Genomic DNA, 21,727 nt, shown 5'->3' on the forward strand with positions numbered 1-21,727 from the left:
TATTGTTTGATATGGAGGTTGTTTTATTTGTTAAGTATGAGTGCACTTAAAAAATTATTACGAACGATACCCACAGCACACCTTCATCTATTGTTATTGAATAATAGAAGGTGCATTCAGCATAGAGATGACCTGCTGATTCAGCTATTTATAGAAACTTCTCATATTTTTTATCTCCTTGATAAGGTGCGTCTTATAAGAAAAAAAACAGTTTCTCGCGACAAGAATTGAGTGAGCAGCACAGGTAGGTACTGGACGTGCAAGGCAGTAATGTTAGGTGGTTAAAGATGGTTATAATGTTTCGCATAGGTGGTAACATTAGCCTTGTCACTGTGAAGGACTTTTAATTCAATGGAAGCGTCACACTGTAAATTGTTCGCGACAACCATTCATAATGCACAGCTCTTCATGGATGTATCCGATTAAAATAATGTGCAATGGCATGCGAACGTCTCTCCATAGACGTCACTTTGATCTCGATGCATTACCGAAGCGCTAAACAAATTTTAAGGCATTTTTCTAACACCTCGAAAAGGAGCAAATTGGTACAAGAATTCAGTCATAACTTTTTACTGGTTAAAGATACGTCGAAAAAACCTTCACCATTGCATTTCTCGTGAAATTCTAGCCCATTTTGATATGTCGCACGACCCCCTTCCCATTTAAAATTCTGAAGTTGAATTCAAGATGGCGGACATCAAGATGGCCGCCGACCGTGTGGGTGGCGTCAATGTGGTTCCCCCTTGTCCAGATAACGATTGGTCATCGCCAATTTCAAATTCCATGCCGCAGTGGCCTTGTACTGAGGGTGTTAAGTGACTTATTGAGCCACCCTGTAGAAAGGAATATATATAATATGTAATTACATACACGTCCGAGCTCTAGTAATCACCACTTTTATGTGGAGATCTAGGCAGTAACCGCAGTTACAGGGAGGTAGCGCCAACGAATAGCATATTGGAAACTAGGTCCTCCTTTTTGAAGGATATTAACTAGGGCTAAGGCCGAGCCGATACCACGTTCAACCGATACCGATTCTTTAAAATTGTATCAATTACAAAAAGTTCAAAAATACCGATTAATATTATTTATTGTGTGTATTCCACTCCAATTATGTGCATCAATTTGCTCTAAAATATTCGAGAATTACATCAAATTTTAAAATATGCACAAATCCATTTTTCCCCCAATGATGCAGCAAAATAAATGATAATTTCAAACTTAGCATAACTTCTAGGATAATTAGACTTTGCGAAGGTGTCCCGTGAAAAACGAAAATTCCGCTAAAGTATCGACAGGTACATAAATTCCAACCCATACTTTCCGATAACGATACCACTGGTATCGGCCGATACAGATACATTGAAATCGGCTCATTTCTAAAATTAACTGATTTTGTTTTTTCAGAAACGTTTCCTCCTTATGTTACTTTTAAAACTTATTACATCCTACTCCCTTGTAACTCAACATCACAAAGATAAATTCAACCTGAGAAGCAAAACATGTGTATTGAATAACATCGTTAGAACAACTAGTTTTAAGCTCCAAGAGCAACGCTTACTAAAATTTTGATTACTTCATTGTTTTCAGATGAGAGGAGAAATAGTCATTTTTCTAGCGTGCGTGGCGGCTGCCACTTGTGGCCCTAGAGGTAAGAGGAACTGTTTACGTAAGCAATTTATGTACTGTGTGTCCAAAAAGTAAATGTTCGATTGATGACGTTGCGAATGAAAATTCAAAACTGAAAATTTTTAACACATCACTTACCCAATTGTAATATAATTAAGCCTTGTTTCCATATTAAAACCAATAAGTTGCTGACCAAGGCAGTTTATTAAGATAAAAACACTTAACACGTAACGTTTCGACCCTGTATCAGGGTCTTCCTCAGACGAAGAACTAAACTTAAAAAAAAAACAAAAAAAAAACAACTTTTTTTTAGTTTAGTTCTTCGTCTGAGGAAGACCCTGATACAGGGTCGAAACGTTACGTGTTAAGTGTTTTTATCTTAATAAACTGCCTTGGTCAGCAACTTATTGGTTTTATCACTTACCCCTTCAAGTTCTTCAAGACTCTATAATCTATGCAATGTTTCTGAGAGGATATTTGTGCTCTAACTGACTAACTCTCTAGCCTTCTTAAACCCAAATGTTTATGGCTACAGTAACACAAGCCTTCCATCTGCCCTATCCTGGGCAAGATCAATCCAATCTTTTCCATCCTTGTCGATTTCCTTCAGCTCCACCTCAACATCATTCCTCAATCTTCGTCTTGGCCATCCTACAGGTCTCTTACCATCAAGTTTCCCCAACAAGAATCCTGTAAACTCTTCTTTCGTCTCCCATTCGTGCCATATGACCTGCCCACCCAAGTCTTCTTGATTTAATTATTCATTAGAGTCAGTACATAAATACAAATTATGTCCAAATAATTTTCTAAGGATTTCATTTTCAAATACTCTTAATTTACGTTTCTCTTTTTTTTTTATTTATTTGAAAAGTCCTGAATACAGAAAAACCACGTTACCTCAGGATATCAACCGGAAAAAAATAAACAAAATAATAAGATAGACACATACACACACACATACGTACATATATAACAAGAATAATAACAACTAGGGCAAAAAGAATATTATTTACACTTCATCTGCTATGCACGTCGTTCTGCTTTGATAAATGGTAGCCCGGAGCATCTCTTAGTGAATTGTAAGTGGTTTGTAGCCTGTAGAGAAATGATCTTTGTTCTAATGATAGCCTTAAGGATTTAATGTAAAAGAATTAAGTGACCAATACTGCTTTGTGTATTTTAACTTTTAGTTTTTTTTTGTTAATTCTTTGTGCTCTATTGATCTGAATGCAACATAGTTTGTGAAATAAAATGAACGAAAAAATACCTTTCTTTCAGCCGCTTTCAGCTTCGCTTCCTACTATGGGAACAGCATGGTCCTTCAGATGTCTCCAAAGGCGACCACCGTTTGGGGCTACGGGAGTCCAGGCTCTTACGTCACCGTAAGCGTGGATGGAACCCAAAGCCAAGGGCAGGTGAATGGTGAGCAGACTTACTCTTCTCATACTGTCAGAAAGTACGATTAAATATCTGCAAAGAAAAATATAGCTCTAAGATGAAGTAATACCAATCATACAAACAAATATTTCCGTTCAAGTTCTTGTGCACACACACCCCAGGACAGCATTGCAGTGATATATTCATAATAATATTTTTAAGTATAAGGTAATTTCAGGAACAGAAGCCCTTAAATAAGCCACCCGCATGGCGTAGTGGCAACGTTGTTCACTTTGAATCAATATATCCCGGTCCAATCCCAGTGGGGGGCATATTCTACAGTGATCCGGATCCTACTTTAAGTACATTCAGTGCCGATTAGCCTACATTGAACTTCTGAAAAAGGAAATATGATTATATTTTCCTCGTCCACTTTGAATTTAACTTTCTCTTTCTATTTTTCTTTTCTCGTATTTACATTCTAGATTCTTGCTTTTCTCTCAGACTTAGAATCTATTTCCTTGCTTACTTCCTCTCTTTTTCTTTTAGTAATTTTTACTCTCACTTCTCTGCTTACTCTCGCACTCCTTTAATTTTATTTCTCTTCCTCCTCTGTCTCTCGATTTCATGTTCTTCTTTTCTTTCCCCATTTCTCCCTCTCTCTCTCTCTCTCTCTCTCTCTCTCTCTCTCATTCTCCGCTTTATTTGTGTTTGACATTCCCAGAAATATTTTGCAAGTTAGTCCGTTGACATAAATAGAAATAATACAATTAAATAATTATTATTATGTTCTTGAGGGAGACACAAAAATATTCACTATCCATCACAACTGTTTTTACATTTCATACAGTTAATAATTAATTATACTGAAATGCATAACTATTCTATTTCGTTATTAACTTTCACGCACATCTTCCAAGAGAAATCTTTCTAGGTTAGGGGGAATTGAGTTCATGAGGTTTTTCTGGAATTCTGAAGACTCGTGGAACCATTTACTGTTTGTACTAGGTGCAAGAGTATAAAAACGCGAAGTTATGGCCTGGTTCCCGCATTTTACACTCAATTTTTGGAACTATCTTGGGACTTCTATCACGGACATTCCTTGATCCTTCTTCTTTTGTACTGAACCAACGTCAGCCTACTTGCATAAAAGGATGTCTTGGCATGGAGGTGGCCATGCACTTTGCGAGGATAACTTTGGTTCTCTCGGCCAAGACACAAAATCTTCGGTTGACGCTGGGCAGCAATGATTATGTATATAGAGACTAAAAATTTTTTGATTGATAAATTCATCTTGTATTCCAGGGAATGGCGTATGGAGTGTGACGTTGGATCCCCACGGCCAAGGTGGTCCTTACACTGTCACTGCGACGCAGGCAGCCACGGTATGAGTCTTAAAAGATAATTAATTCCATTGGAAAATAATATCGTACCATAGATTAATACTTGAAGTATAATAGTCAAGTACTTAGACACAGAAAACCACTAACTATATGGCACATTCACAAGAAATAGTTTACTAAAGGCTCTATTGCATAAGCTTCTCAAACAAATTTTATTCTTCTTTACTTTAATATTTCTCTTGTACATAAAAGAGTTGGGAATTTTCCCTAACATTTTTTATCTGTAGACGATTTTATTCAAAACTTCACAAGTTTTTCTCAGCGGTTTTTCATATGCATCTTGTTGTTAGTTGATGCTCCTTTTGCATGCAGGAGGTAACAGACTGGCACTAACATGTGTCTCTTTGCAGGGTGAAACTATCCAACTGAACGACGTGTATTTCGGTGACGTGTGGGTTTGCAGTGGACAAAGCAACATGTGGATGGCCATGAAAGACGTAAGGACATACTTCAGCCAATACGACTGGCTAAATTAAATATATTCTCCTTTCCAATATGCATTCATGTCCAAATATCATTAGAATAATTAAATGAAGGGGGTTAGGCCATGTGGCACGAGTGGGAGAGGAAATAAGAGTTTACAGGATTCTTGTTGGGAAACCTGACGGTAAGTGACCTGTAGGAAGGCCAAAACGAAGATTGAGAGAAAAAGTTGACATTCCCAGAAATATTTTGCAAGTTAGTTAGGAAATCGGTAAGGATGGAAAAGCTTGCATTGATCTTGAACAGGATAGAGACAGATGGAAGGCTTGTGTTGCTGCAGCCTTCTTAAACCTTCGGGATTAAGAAGGCTTAAGAGTTAGCTAGTCTCTTTTCCACCACAGTTTCTTCATAGAATACAATGCAGTTCCTAACAGTCTATGATAACTGAACACCTGAGAGTACATGATTATATTCGAATATAATGAAATAGCTGCAGAAATACTAACATTTAGCGATCACCTTTACGAGGAAAGAGGGATTTAGTAAGTAAAAATTATGTTATGCTAACATTGAAGTTGTGAATTCGATACCCGGTGGAGCCACATAGTGGTTCGGATCCCACTTTAAACTGTAGGTCCAGTCCCGATTAGCCTTACTGTGCATAAAGTGGACTTAAAACACCAACTCAATCAATCAATCATTGAGGTTGTAAAAATTCTGAACTCACTTCAACGTACATTTTATGCATAAGTCCGTGAAACATTTAAAATCTTACCGTTCATAATCTCGCAACAGACAGTGGTAATTGCTATACCGAAAGAACAGTAAACTCTTTGCCGTAGCAGCAGCAGCACAGGTGAATCTGGGTGATGAGGAGTTGATGCTGGTCACAAGAGATGATCAAAAAGGACTTCGCAAGAAAAAAACAACAATGGGTAAGAAACTATTGCTGATATTTAGAATTCATAGCCACTTTTCAAATATCACAAACCATAAGTTCCTGTGCCATTGCACTAGGTATTACAACCCCTTAATTAGTTATTTAAATGCCAATCTTTCAAAATAAAACATGAATTCTCTCTAGATATACAACGGAAGCCAAGAGATCCAAGAGGGGCTGGCGTACAACCAAGTCCGATTGTTCTACGTCCAACTGACGTACTCGGAAACGCCACAGGAAGACCTGATGGGCATCGCCACCCCTTGGAGTGTTCCTACGCAAGGTACGGATGTTTATTTTGTCTTTACGAGATTCTATGCTCAATACTTCGACATCTGCGGATACAAATCTAGATTGCTGCTGTTGCCAGTCCTAGGGGTGGTAGCGAGACGAGACGGAGATAGACACTGCCTTGTAAAATTCTAGACGAGAACGAGATAAGAACCTTTGAGACGAAACCGAACAACGAGGCGAGACACTCATTGAACTTTTGTTTTATGGTTGCGTATTGTAATGATTCTATCACAACACGGTTATTTTTATTGGCATTCTGCATGTTTATTATTAACACACTAAAAATGCTGACCAAGCCAGACATTTATTATAAAAAACACACTATACATGTTAAGTTTCAACCTTTGATAGCTTGTTCTGAGTCTGAAGACCTTCCTAGAAGGTTGAAACACCACGTGTCATAGGCGCAACTTAGCGAGGTCAAGGGGGGAGGTTGGGCGCTTGTCCCCCCCCCCCCCGGAAACCAATTTTCAGGTTTGTTAAAATTTACAAGTTATGGATGCTTAAGTTAACATCCTGAGACCTTAGGAGCTAAGTAATAAATAATAATATTTCTGATTCCGCAAATGTAACAGTTATTTAGCAAATAATCCTGGACACTATTTTTATGGGATGAAAAACTTTTCATGGGATGAAAAACTTTTCGACTCTGCCCTCCCAAAAGTTCAGCCTCAAGTTCGTACCTGCTCCCCTCCCCCCAAAGTTAAGTCCCACGTTACGCCCATGCCACGTGTATAGTGTTTTTTAAAATAAATTTCTGCCTTCGTCAGCATTTTTAGTGTTATTAAGCATGGAAACAAGGCTTAACAGTGTTATTATTATTATTGTTGTTTAATGCTAGTGTAATTCTTTTCTGCACTCGCTCACTTTTCAGTATAACGTGCTTTAGAACTGGGCTAAGTGGCTGCAGAAGAAAGCTGGCGGAAACCAGCAATTTTAAAATCTTGCTCTTTGCTGTTAGGCGTTGGAAAAGTCTCATGTAATTGTCATTTTTCGAAGCATCTACGTAAAAAAATGTCGCAGCGGTGTATCTCTAAGTCATAGAGTTGAATTCGAATCTTTGCTTGTGTATCAATATCAACTTTCAACAGTGCGTTCATTTTGGTTCCGGGCCGAGATAGCACGCGACTGCAGAACGGCGAGGCAACGCGCAGAATAGTACTCGTTATAAATATAATTGTCTGCATGCTCAAGATATGTGGGTAAATATAAGCGGGAGGTCACGGGTCGAAAATGCCGGCATCCACGCTATGCTGCGCCGTCTGCAGTGACGCGCTATCTCGGCCCAGAGCGAAAATGAACACACTGTATAATACATATATTCAATTGTGTAAATGAATCCCATATTTCTTGTTGCACAGGCACGTTGTCAACCTTCTCTGCGCTGTGCTTCCTGTACGGCCGGCGGCTCTACGACCAGCTGAAGCGGCCCATCGGCCTCATCGAGAGCAACTATTGGGGGACCCCGATCGAGGCCTGGATGTCCCCCGAGGCCCGGCAGAGCTGCAACGCCGCCGTGGACATGTAAGGGCTTAAGTGGAAGCATCCAACGAAAATGAAGGAACTTTCTTGCACAATCAAATCAGCGCCATACACTAAAACAGATCTTAACAAAAGGGTCTACTCTTAATCTTATGCAGTGCCTTTCACGGTTGAGTCGTCCGTGGAGCGGCGGCCAGATCGCCGCGCAGGTGGGAGGGCGTATGTCGGTATTTAGATTCACAGCTGAACGCTGACTTTGGCACTGGACGCGTCAGTGCTTCGGTATTCAGATAGCTAGTGTCCAGTTGGCACGTTTTTGTGAAGTGTTAAGGTGTTAACAAGTGTTTTAGATTGCTTTGTTTTACTTTGCGTATTACTGGTGCATTTGGAACTGCAGTCTAATAATCCGTACAATTTAAAACAACGATTTTTTATGTACTACTCTTAAGTCATTACGAATTCTTGTAGAGAAGGAACTTATAAGGCGTTTCGCAGCAGAATTCCCAGATGTTCCTGTTCCACACAGGGTTTGTTCTTGTTAAGAAGCGAAGGGTGAAACGACGTGTGTTTACTGAGGAGGAAGTAGACGACGTAAAAGTATGATTGGAACATAATGGTAATCCTAAAAAAAATCCCCCGGCGCCTTGCACAAGAAACAGACATTTTTAAGTCGTCTGCGTGGCGAGCTACCATACATTAGAAGAATTGAAAGAAAATATCAGGAGAGATATTGAAGCAATTTCGAAAGAGAAGAAATTTCGAAAGAGAAACTAATACGTGTTAGTGAAAATTTCCTAAAATGATACCGTAAATGTGTGAATGCAGGAGGAGAACATTTCCAACGCCTCTTGTAACAACGTACGTGTTTATTCTAATTGTAAATGTCCATGTAATTGTACGATCTTATTTCATTACATAGCTAGCGTTTCCAGTTACGCGGATGTTGCATCCAGTTTGCCGGCAGACGAGCTCTCGCTGCCAGGTACGCTTGCCGCCGCTCCGCGGACGATTTGACCGTGAAAAGCACTGTATAAACATTGGGAAAATAATAAGTTGAAACTCGACATATAATAATCAGAATCTAGCCTGCTAAAATGTTTCAAAAAGAGGAAAGTTGTTGTAATATTCACTTACAAATCATGGAGAATCATGCTCATGACAATCGACCAACTAAACATCGGTAGAAACTAGACGTGATCAATTGTTTATTGGTTTGGTTTATTTACTTCACTTCTCTGCTACTTTTGGTTAATTGTGAAGATGAGGAAGAACAATATGATGAAATTGATGAAGACACACTCACAAAGAACACCCATAACCACTCCGCCAAGGACAGATGTGTTGTATTTTACGTCATAAATATTATTATTAATACTTCAAGTTCGTTTACAATTGTTTTCTCTACCTTTATAGTTTTGTATGATAGCATTTCGAATGTTTATATGCTGGTATAGGCTTAAAACAAGTGAACTTGTTATTTGCTGTCAGTGTGGTATTTGAAAACTTTTTGGACAGGAAAATTCAATTTGCTTCTCTTCAAGTATCCTGCTTTTATATAAATTGTGCGTGTTGTGTACACATACAAAACGCACCGACACACAAATAGCGTATCAACCTCGAGATTAAAAACTAGAGGGGGAAATTCGCATTCATTCTCTTTCAAATATCACCCTGTGTGTTACTAACAATTTTACTTTGATGGATAATTTCATTGGATCAGTCTTACTAGAAACTATTATCAATCAACTTTCAACAACCAATAATACGTAAAATTCCCAGTCCAGAAACTAAATCATTCCTAAACTAGATATTCTGAATTTCAGATCTCCAAAAGTTGATCAAAACAGTCCGTCTGTGCTGTGGAACGCCATGATCCACCCGCTGCTCAAAATGTCCGTCAGGGGAGCCATCTGGTACCAAGGTAAGAGGAGGGCACTTATGTGGGAGATGCAACCACAACTAATGATGTTTAAGTGTTTGGCTTTTCAAAGTCGTAATCTGACTGGGCCTATCCCAGATTTCGTGTTTTGGTGAGTAAGTTGTTTCTAATTTTTTATGAGTGTTCAAGTAGCAGTTACCACATACAATTATCATTCTCAGCTTGTTATTACTGGCACATCAAGAGAACAAACCTTGAACTCTTCCTTCAAAATTCTTTGACATCTCATCGTTTGATTATGATTTGGATGTATTAGTCTGATATAATGAGTCTTTCATTCTTTAATCTCAAACACAAAACTGTGAATTTTAACTTAATTTCTGATGTATGTGTGTATGAGAATAATTTAAATAGTTTGGTGATTTAATCATTCTTTACATAAATTCATAGACTTGTAAGTTCTAAACAAAAGATATATGGGACATTCCACGAAAAGTGGTCCTACTCTATATAAATAGCAAAAGGAATTGTTATGGAAATTATAATTGTTTTTAATTGCATTAAGCTTTAGATATTTGTGAATGCATGTAATTTACACATTTCACTAATAAAAGTTACTAGCATCTGCAACCTATATGCTTCACAGACAAATGAAGCCAAAATTTGTTACATTTTTAAAGCGTCACACACGTAACGCACTTTCGTTATTGCTTTTAATGCATTCAACCTATGCCAACATACTCAAGTGTTTTTCATTTGTTAGCAGACACCACAAACTACTTCATAATGCTATGAAATGAGTTCATTATGAATATTTTAATCAAATTTCATGTCTAGAACCTTAAATTTTGTGTGTAAAATATCTCGCATGTAACGCTGGAATGTCCCAAATATAACCGTTACTAGGTTGAAAGAAATATATATTGACGTTAGTTTGTTACGAGTTAACTGCACAATAAGTTAGTAAAAAATAAACCGTTTATAATCCTGTTGGGGAGACCAATATTATAATTTCTTGGACCACTTTTGACTGTTTGTATTTGTGTTTCAGGTGAAAGCAACGTAGTCTCATCCAACAACTACTCGTGCGAGTTTCCAACCATGATCAACGACTGGAAGAACAAGTGGTTCGAGGGCACCGTAGGACCTAGCCCCACCTTCCCCTTCGGCTTCGTCCAGGTAAGGCCCGAGAAAAGTGTAAATCGAATTCCAGAAGATTAACCAAAGAAAATAATGAGCTCGAAAAATTAAATGTAAATTGCAGGAACCAAGTCAAACGTCATATTTTTCATATTCTACTGCTTAATTCAGAAAACAAATGATTATAATAAATTTTAAAAAAAGCCGCCTAGGTGGTCACGGTCTTCACCGACGGTTAGAGGATGTAAAATAAGAAAAATAGAAAAAAGAAAATTCCCAAAAGGTGACAAAAATAATCTTCATGACTAAAATTTTTCCCAAACTTTAATTTTTGTACTGAAAGAGGTAAGTAAATGTTAATGACAAAATAGAATAACCAATAACCTTATCTTCCATTTCTGTGCAGTAACGATGTGAAATGTGCAAAATAAAGGACAGTTGTTCACCAATAATAATAATAATAATAATAAATTGACTTAATAATAATTGTAATTTAACTATTATTATTATTATTATTTCTACTATTCATTTTTATGTGAAGAACATATTCCCTATCAAAATTTTCAAAGACGCCCATGGCTAGGAACACTCAAATGGCGACATGATGAAAATCTTGGTTGTTTCCGACTCAGGACATCACAAGATACCTAATGCCCCTGTTTCTTGTCGCCGCAGTTGGCTCCAAACGCCCACAACGTGTACGACCCGTGGTCTCTGCTCCGATGGCACCAGACGGCGGACTACGGCTACGCCCCGAACTCTGCGATGCCGGAGTCCTTCATGGCGGCGGCCTTTGACCTCCCGGACGACAACTCTCCAAATGGAACGTGAGTAAAGCCAATTCAAAGTCGGATTAATTATTCTATCTTGTGGGGTCTTTCTTGTACAGCCAATGGCAAAGCTAATAGTAGTCAAATTGTTCATCGCTCTGCAACGTCAAATGACCTCACTCAATATTTGGACATCATTTACTCTTTCCGTAATTGACAATTGACTGTTGGGTTTAGACGTTTAAAAGGGCGATCGCTTAATTTATACATCAAGGGGGCGATAATTATAAACACCAATGAAATAGTTGTCCCGCACCGTGACCGTGCGTTCCAAGGCGCAAGCTTTAGGCTCCGGCTACGGAGCGCGCAGGTTCGAGTCTCCTGGGAGAGCGTAACAATTTTTTTCCCGAGATTCCGGCCTGTGTATGGGACCGGTGGCCACCTACCATCGTGATGAAATTGGGGAGCTAGGAATGAGTAACGTAACCCTGTCATGGAAACCTACAACGGCTGGGGTTTCGTCGTGTTGACCACATGTCAGCCCGTGACTAGCTGGCCGACAGTCGGTAGGCTGGCCGTCGTGCTGGCCCTTGCGGGCTGTTGTGCCGCGGATTATTATGGATATAATTCCTTATACACGTCAAATGGGGGACATTTGATTTTACATGTTAAATAAGGAGGCCACTATTTTTTGACATTAAAAAGGACTACCCCATTTACTTTTTTGAAAATTCACGATTGATTGTGGGACTTACCTTTAGGTTTAGAAGGTTGATCACTTAATTTTAGACGTTAAGCTACGAGTGATTATTATTTACTCCTATTTGTTGCTACTTTTGGATGTCTCGGTCCCTCTCCGCCTGGTGAAGGCCATGTGCGGACACACATCTATCTACCTTTCCAAAATTCCGCACGAGAAATTATTTTTCTTATTGCAACATTTATAGTTACAAGGTAGCTTAAAATGATGCGTCAAATCAACATAAAATAACATGAATTAATGGCCTTATTTTTTTGTGAAACTTCTTAATTTACAAGCAGACACGCTGTTCTTTCATACAAAGGCCACAGCGAGAAGATGATGGTCACAACAAAAGCTTAACATGTTTATCGTTTGCCTCCAGAATCCATCCGCGGGACAAGACGACGGTAGCAGACAGGCTGGGCTGGGCTGGCCTCAACGTTGCTTACCAGATGACGCAGTATCCCACGCATGGGCCACAGGTGAGAAGATGCCATTTCATGGATTATTCATACTGATTCACTAACAACATTGTGTTGATCGGTGGTTTGGATTAGTTGGGTACGCTATATTCTTATCACGCCCGATGTCTCTTTTCTACAGCCTTTATTTAGGGAAGGACGTATTTAGAGGGAGGGTTCAGGGAATATTTATTTTTACAAATTTTTAATATTTTATTATACGACGAAAGCATTACTAGACTTTTCTGAAATAGAAGCAGTGCTGCGATATTTGTATTAACAATGATTGCAGAAAGAAAGAAAGAAGTTTCAGAATTGATTTTGTCACAAACATGGAAAATATTATATCTAGAATCTCGCTCTCGCTTTGTTTCCACAAGTTAAAGTTATTTCCCCGAAACGAACAAGCCGAGGATTCGATTTCCGTTGTCGATTAATTTAAGTGTAGAGTAAATCTAGTCCCGATTAACATATTTGTGTTAAACTTAATTTTATTATTTTACTATCTGTTTTATTTTGTTCTTTGTAATATAATCAATGTATTTCGTAATACTTGAGCATCCATTTTGGAAGGAACACGTGCCTCCGTGCCCCTCCCTCTTCACTTCCGAAGTTCTGAGAATTTTTGTGTAGGTTCAATCTGCCACTTTCTTCCTTTCCTAAAATGGTAACAGTTCGTTATATCGGAGACATTTCTTAATTTTTACAGAAGAAACTACTTACGGAAATGAGTTTCTCCAAGCTTTCCAACGTTCGTGGAGGTATTTTCTTTCATCGTGGAATCTATTTGACAGGCAAATAATATATTTTTCAAGAGAAATATCCCACCGACGCACAATTGCCATGCTTCCCGTACGTGAACTGCATACTCCGCACGTTCGATGACGTAACCCACTGTCAGTGTTTCAAACTTTTTTTTTTAACCATGCTTGCCTAACCCAACCAAAACTAACCTAACCTTATGGAAATGGTTCGTGGGGCTATCTGTCAGCTACCGTGCATAATGGTTCGTGGAGTTATCCGTGAATGGTTTGTGGGGCTATCAGAGAATGGATCGTGGGGCTATCCGTCAACGGTTAGTGGGGCTATCCATCAGCTATCCGGGCTATCGGTCAGCTACCCGTGCATAATGTATAATTTCCACCGGTGACGAACTCGATAGTAGGTATTTTTCGGTGAAGAAGGTTGAAACACTGCATACCCCACAACGTGAGTCAAGATGAGCCCGCCATATTGTGTGTTCCGGAAGCGAAGAAAGGAATAAAAAAAATCACTCTGTATGTGAAAAATTGTGTTTGTTTTCGTGTAAAACGCATAATGGCACCTTGAACTATGTTCCGCAATACATAATTGGTAAGTACGAACTATACTGACGTCCAAACAATGTCTACAAGTAGACAATTACGAGTTGCATGTTTGCACAATGTGCAATGCGGATGGGTCATTCCATGTCAAATCATCCAGAATTTTGTGAAAATGTCACCCACCATCCCCGATTTTGATGAAATTCGGTATACTTATAGAACGTTTGATGCTGACTACAAAAATGACAACTTTTTAAAATTGGTCAAAGGATTCAGAAGTTACGCGCTTTTTAAGATCTCGGTGTACGCCACATGCGGCTCCACTTTGAATGACACGCATTAGGTTATAAACGATCGTATCTTCCCTCGGGTTTGCCGTAGAAACTTCAAGTTTGTTTTCTTTTGTTCAGAATAGTATAAGCTTTCATTTAAATAATGTTTCAGATGAATGCATCAATAAACATGTATTTTTATATATAGTTTTATGTATTTTTTTAGAAAAATAAATGACTAACTTCAAGAGCGAATTTCATGCAATGCCCCCCCTTCAATTTCCCCCCAATTTTACATGTAGGTAGCTCAGAGTGTGTACTAATGCCTGATGAAAAAATTGGGATGGGCGGTTCAGAGACAGGGTGATAAAAGAATCATTTGCATAAAATGACATTAAAAGTAATTCTTCTTAAAAATTAGCACAAAACCTGAAGTACAATGTTTCAAGCTACAATATTCAAAATTTATGTTCACTATGTGTGAATGTAAGCATAGGCGTAAGCTGGTGGGGGCAAAGGGAAACACTTGCCCCTATCGAATTTATATATTAATTAAAATTTACAAGTTAAATATATTTTGTGATTCTCCTGGCACTTGAGGAACAAACGAATAAATAGTAATAATTGTGGTTTTTCAAATGTATTTATCAAATAATCCTGGACACTATTTTTATGCGATGGAAAACTTTGTGATTATCTCAACCCGAAGATAGTTTCCAAGTGACACCCATTAAGATAGTATCTAAAAATTGTACTCTATGCATTGCCAAAATTTCATGTACTATAAATTGTGCCGTTCACATTTTACATGGATATTTTGACCATTCCAAACACACTTAAGTATTTGACTTATCACTAAGTACATATGTCCATCCATTTGTATTGTTAATGTCCACAGGACACAGAATATTTTGTGGCCAGTAGTAGGAAGTTGATGGATCTAGTGGATGCGATAATTTAATATCTGCATCTCCATTTTCACGTGGACTTTTGAAGCAATCCTACCAACCAGTTTGAGTCACGCACACACATGCTACTACATAACTGTTTACAGTTGGAATTCGGAAAGCCACTTCTTCACAAAAGTCAAACCATACAGTTATACAAAACATATTACATCAGCACATACTATTTTGCTCTGACTGTTAAACAACTAGTGTTTCGAAGTAAATAGTTACAAAGTTACAAGTACAGTTACTTTTTATTTAGGAATTCTAACTGTAACTAGCTACTTTTAAAAGTAAGTACCTGTAACGTTAACAACGGTAACAGAGTTACTTTTTGCAGTAGGGAAATAGCTAAATTGGACAATTCTGTTCAAGACTATAAAAATAAAATATGTACCTTCTCCGGATGCTACGTGAAAGGATTTTCTTGGAATTGCTGGCAAGGAAGCTATGCTTTGTTGCATGCTAAATTTAGAGCATCCACGCTTTACTGTAATTCATTTCTAATTGTATGTGAAAACTCCATTGTTTTTGGTAGACTGCTGTGTTCCTTTGGAATGTTTTTGTCCAGCTAGGAAAAAGTCATTGTCGAGGGAGTGGATCTTTGGATCTTGTTGAACTTGGAATGGAGGAGAAAGAAATAGGTGCAAGTGGAATCAATGACACCATATTCAAAATAACGTGGTCAGCATACAAATTATTTTTTAATTATAATCGTTCAAGCAAAGCTAACTGTGTTTTCCAAAATTTATTAGCAGTAATAATGTAAATATATGAATGCGTAGAAACATAAGTAAAACACGGAAGTGTTCATGATCATTGATATTGTGTAACTTTTACACAAATCGATGATCATTAACAGTAAGTTACTGTTACAGTAACTGTAAAAGAAACCCAGTTACTTATAAAAAGTAACTTATGGAACCTGTAAGTTCAAAATAGTGCATACTTCCTGGTACTGTTGTAGTACTTTGCAATCGCTGACACCTTGTACTGTGGGTTGTTGTCATTTCACCCTAGATGATTACTAAGAAATGTATGCCTTGAATACTATTTCTACGGAATTGGTACATAATTGCCGTACTTGTTGCTTTATACTATATAAGTCATTACAAGTATTTTTTTCTGTTCCAACCATCCCGTCACAAGGATATTTTCTGTGGTATGTGGCGAAAAAGCTGAATTTGAAAAAAACTTCAATCAGCACAAATGTGTAGTAATAATTCTTACTTCATATTACATATCCCCATGAAGAGTAGCCAAAAAAAAACTTCCATATTGAGATAAAATGCACAAAAAGAATGTTCTCGAAAATAAATTTGTTAAACTTGGGAATGTTAATAATGATTATATATATATAATTATATAATATATATTTTTTTAAAAAATGAAGACTGTTGAAACTAACTTAGATACAGTGGAACCTCAATTTTACGTTATTCAGGAGACCAAGCTGAAAAAAATTAATACGTAGGAAAATGTAAAATCTTGGAAAATTTCTAAACAATTTCCTATGTTGGGACCACCAAGATTGAATGCAAAATGAAGGAAAATGTAAAATCGAGGAACTTCAATCGGAGTTCCACTGTAATTATTACTTGCAAATTTTAAATTAATCGATAAATTTGGGAGAGGGCAAGAGCTTCCCTTTGCCCCTACCAGCTTACGCCTATGCTTACATTCACACATAGTGAACATAAATTTTGAATATTGTAGCTTGAAACATTGTACTTCAGGTTTTGTGCTAATTTTTAAGAAGAATTACTTTTAATGTCATTTTATGCAAATGATTCTTTTATCACCCTGTCTCTGAACCGCCCATCCCAATTTTTTCATCAGGCATTAGTACACACTCTGAGCTACCTACATGTAAAAGTAGGGGGAAATTGAAGGGGGGGCATTGCATGAAATTCGCTCTTGAAGTTAGTCATTTTTTTTCTAAAAAAATACATAAAACTATATATAAAAATACATGTTTACTGATGCATTCATCTGAAACATTATTTAAATGAAAGCTTATATTATTCTGAACAAAAGAAAACTAATTCGAAGTTTCTACGGCAAACCCGAGGGAAGATACGATCGTTTATAACCTAATGCGTGTCATTCAAAGCGGAGCCGGATGTGGCGTACACGGAGATCTTAAAAAGCGCGTAACTTCTGAACTCCTTGACCAATTTTAAAAAAGTTGTCATTTTTGTAATCAGCATCAAAAGTTCTATAAGCATACCGAATTTCATCAAAATCGGGGATGGTGGGTGACATGGTCTGGATGAATTGACGTGGAATGACCCGCATGTATTGAAAGTATCAACAAGTAGGAAATGAAATTAATTGTTCTCTTGGTTGTGTTTGGTGGATATGAGCTCGCATATTCTTAAGCATGATTAAAATTGTGGCAAGTTAATGCTAACAGAATTGAAAGTACGTGTGGATTCTTCTTTTTTTCGATAACGTAGTATGTTCTCTCGTTTCTTACAGGTAACAGGCCTATCAAAACAAGGCAACAACGTAGTGCTCACGTACGATTCCACCATCAGTGTTCTGAATAATAATGGATTTCAGGTAAGTATTGTTAAAGAAGCTAGCGACGATCAATTTATTGTATTCCATTCCCTTTGAAATCAATTTTGGTGTGACTTCATGTGTAAGCACACTCCAAATGACTTTGAGGAAACTTGTGTTCTCCATTTATAGCGCGCCAATGTGAATGATGTTCATCAATTATTGCTTAATTTTTCCGAGGAACCGATAGCCATGAATTCCACTACATCTATCTGAGACTTTCATCAACGTCCACTTTATGCACAGAAAGGCTAATCAGGACTGAACTTACAGTTTAAAGTGGGAGTTTTCCTTTATTGTGATTTGAGATGTAAACATGGGGAACTATTGAATAGGAATATTAGTTATCAACATCAAGAATAGCCTGGTTGGATTCGGATTGGATTGATTTGTTGTTTTTAAGTCCACTTTATGCACAGACAGGCTAATCGGGACTGGACCTACAGTTTAAAGTGGGATCCGAACCACTATGTACCTCCACCGGGTATCGAACCCGGGACCCCTTGATTACACGGCGATGACGATACCACTGTGCCATCGAGGAGGCGAGTTGGACTCGCAAGGTGGTTATCGAAGGGTATACACGGGCAATTGCTAAACGTCGAGTGTTCGAGACAGAGAGTTCAATTGATTTTCTAGGCAGAAAACGCGAAGATTCTTACTTTCACGGCCTCGAGTTCCATCTGACGGAACAGTCAGTCATTTTTGCCAGAAAGTTGAGTGAATTAGGTTTTCTCACAAGTAAACTGATAAATGTTCGCGAAAGTACAAAGAATAGTTCGATTATGAATTCCACTTGTTAACAGAGAGTTCGCAAATAAAAATATGTTAAAACACGTACCTAATAATATCCATTTAGTCCGATGCCCATGATGAATTTGCCCAACTCTAGCACAACTTTGTCGTCTATGCTCCGTGCAGTCGAGGAACAAGGCAGTGGAGCGGGGAACACTAGCGACATCTGCAGGCACCTGAGGTCGGTAGCCGCAAGCACCTGGCTGGTGCCATGATTGACAGCTAGAGTATTGGTATACTGTCTATCTCTGCTAGAATTGCACTGCACTGTCCTCTAAAGCCACCCGCAGGATATTTCTTCTCAAGGAGACAGAGTAAGATTGCATAACTTGCCCTTCAGTCATAGAAACTTATATTTTACTTTATTATTATTTTTCAAAAATAAAACTGAAATAGAGTAGTAGTTATCACATGATTCATTGATAGAATTGGCTTATTTTATTTCGCATTGTGATGACTGCTGTTGCTGATATTTGTCATAGTATTCTCTGCTATTAATGGTAGGATATCCAATTTTGTGTGGGTTTCATAAATTTCAGTTAGAAATTGATCGAAACCTTTTGTCTTTATTAATTTTTGCAATGTTGAAAGCAATGTAAAAGCTATCATAATGATGATGATGATGACGATGCAGTGGCGGCGATTAGGTTGGGGTGGGTGTGGGAAGGCAGTTGCCCTCCCCATTTTTATCCCGCAAGGTCTCATGCTAACCTTGTCTACCAAAATAAAGTTAACTCTTTTTTACTCCCCCCCCCCCCGACCAAGTTTTTACACTCAATCGCCGACACTGCGACGATGAAATCCATGAATTTCCACGTCCTTCAAATAAGTTTCTACAACTGATCCTACAGTGAGATTCGTACAGACTGTGATTTTTTTTAAAAAAAAAATATGACAAATTATGTACTATAGGCTATCCTTTTAAGTAAGCAGCAAACGTAAGAGCAAAGCTATATATAGTCGGAATTAAATTGATTGATTGACTGAGTTCGTGTTTTAAGTCCACTTTATGCACAGTAAGGTTAATTGGGACTGAGCCTATAGTTTAAAGTGGGATCCGAACCACTATGAGCCTCCACCGGGTATCGAACCCGAGACTCCTTGAGTACAAGGCGGCGACATTGCCACTGAGCCATTCGGCCCCTGAATTAAATTAAATTTATTTTATGTTAGTTATGCCTAGAGCCCGGAACTTTATGTTATAACATATTTTTTATTTGGCATCTGATTGAATACTGGGGAGAGTTCTGTACGTATCTGATGGAAATCAGATAGATAGACGAACTTGATAAGGCATATTTTGACATATTTTACCAATTTTGCATTTTTACAACATATTTGTTTAATTCTCTCGTAATAAGACATATTTCTGTATAATTTCGTAATTGCCTTGCGTATAATCTGTTATTTTATATTTTTTTCGTCGTACCTTTGGCGCAACAAATAGTTTATATTATCGATGGCAGGATAAGGAAATGATGGATGAGGAAATTAAAATCAGATTCCATATTTTGTTACCAACTAGTACAGAACAATAACACCCTCTTTTATATCCCGTCGACAATTGATAGCCGTGCGAACATCATATTCTTTGTCATTGTTGTTTTTCAAATTCTATACTTAAATTCCCCCTAAAATGTTGTTCTTGTCTATTGATTCCTGGCACAAGCTGATATGTGCATTGAGGAACGGAAATAATATTGAGTGTAACCTTTTCTGACAAAAATTTTGTAGGTAGTTTTTCAGATTCTATATAGTTGAGATCTGCCTAAAAAGTTATGTTTGTGTATTGATTGCCTAGATTTACCACAAAGGTGTAAATCTGACATGATAGTAAATTAAACTTAGGATAATTGCAGCGAACCTCACGATAGTTTCGGTATTTTCCCACTACATTCTTCGGTTATAGGGATTCTGACTTCACCCTAGTCGATCTTTCCTGGAAGACACTGACTTCCCGTATGAAGAGAAATTCGAAAGTACTGCTGTGCATATTTTTGGCTTCACTGGGAATATTTCTGCATTTTCTGACATATTTTTAATTATTCATGACATATTTTTCAATTCTTATCATATAATTACATACATATTGTACAGTTTTATAGGACATAAAGTCCCGGTCCCTGGCTTATGACATGACATTCTACCAGGCAGTCTCTCTCATTTTTGTTCGCAGGTTTACTGCACCCAAGGCAGTAACTCACCTTCCGACGTCCCGACAACGTCCTACACTTCGAACTCCGTGACGGTGGACATCTCGTCCTGCCCCCAGGCCTACAGGCTGGCGTACGAGTGGAGGGAAACCCCCTGCGCATACAAGCAGTGCGCCATTTACGGGATGGGGCCTTACAACCTCCCGGCACCCACCTGGATTTGGGATATTTAATGTTTAATTGCAACTGTTACAGTGTCATGCAGACTGTGAAGTGACCTTATTTGGAAATAAATATTTTAGCTGGTGTTTTATTTGTTTACTTATTTACGTAACGATCCAGAAGTGTCAGTGATCGTGCGAAGTTGAATCAAGTAGCGTCAAACTTTGTATTTAAAATTAAAAACTAAAAAGCTGCAGGAGCATTCCATGTCAAAACAGAAGGGGAAAAAAAGTAAATTTGCCTCTCCACCTTCTCTGATTGAGACCAAACTTGCAACATTTATTCTTTAATGGAGCATACATGTAATTTTGAGATGAGACATTCAATGACGTCATTTTTCGGGTCAAAAAAGGGAGAGAAAAAAATATATAGAACGGATATATCGAGGAGAAAGGAAGGCACATAAAGAAACAACAGAGAAACCGACAGAAACAGAAGAAGTGCGACATAGGAGGAACTGAGAGCGATATAAAATAAGTTACAAGATTGATTGATTGATTTGCTTTATTTTACTTCGCTTTTCGTGCCACTTTTCGCTAATTGCGAAGATGGGGATGGGTGATGATACTCACAAACAGCCATGCCTAGGCCGGGATTCGAACCCACCCGGGACACCTGACGTTGTAGCGCGATGTGCTAACCACTCCGCCACGGGGGCCGGCTAGATGTTACAAGAGATAAAGGGGAGAGAGGGAAAAGAAGAAGAAGAGAAAGACAAAGGGAAATGAAATAATCAAGAAGGGAATGAATGTTAGAGAAGAAAGGAAGGTGAAAATATCAAATTAGAAGATACGATGGAGGAAAAAAACCAGAAGGGAAGGGTAGGGAAGAAGCAGGAGAGGAAGTGATCGCCTTGCGGACGCCCACGGTTTTCAGTCAATATGCTCGGCTGTTGCTGGCATATCTTGTTAGTCAAATAAAATGAGAGA

At 38.1% G+C, this 21,727-nt stretch overlaps 1 protein-coding gene across 1 annotated transcript; it reads left to right on the top strand.

Moving 5' to 3' along the window:
• The first annotated feature begins 214 nt into the window (after window positions 1-214).
• Window positions 215-20,884, top strand: LOC145991315 (sialate O-acetylesterase-like). The gene is made up of 13 exons (XM_083127315.1): window positions 215-244; window positions 1,591-1,651; window positions 2,908-3,051; window positions 4,312-4,391; window positions 4,760-4,846; window positions 5,917-6,055; window positions 7,428-7,590; window positions 9,372-9,469; window positions 10,479-10,606; window positions 11,243-11,394; window positions 12,462-12,561; window positions 17,545-17,628; window positions 20,600-20,884. Exons 2-13 carry the CDS (start codon window positions 1,591-1,593, stop codon window positions 20,807-20,809), a joined length of 1,446 nt encoding a protein of 481 aa, XP_082983441.1. The 5' UTR covers window positions 215-244; the 3' UTR covers window positions 20,810-20,884.
• The last annotated feature ends 843 nt before the right edge of the window (window positions 20,885-21,727 follow it).

This window comes from Lepisma saccharinum, chromosome 8 (genome assembly GCF_977018435.1).
Source record: "Lepisma saccharinum chromosome 8, izLepSacc3.1, whole genome shotgun sequence".
NCBI classification, from domain to species: Eukaryota; Metazoa; Arthropoda; class Insecta; order Zygentoma; family Lepismatidae; genus Lepisma; species Lepisma saccharinum.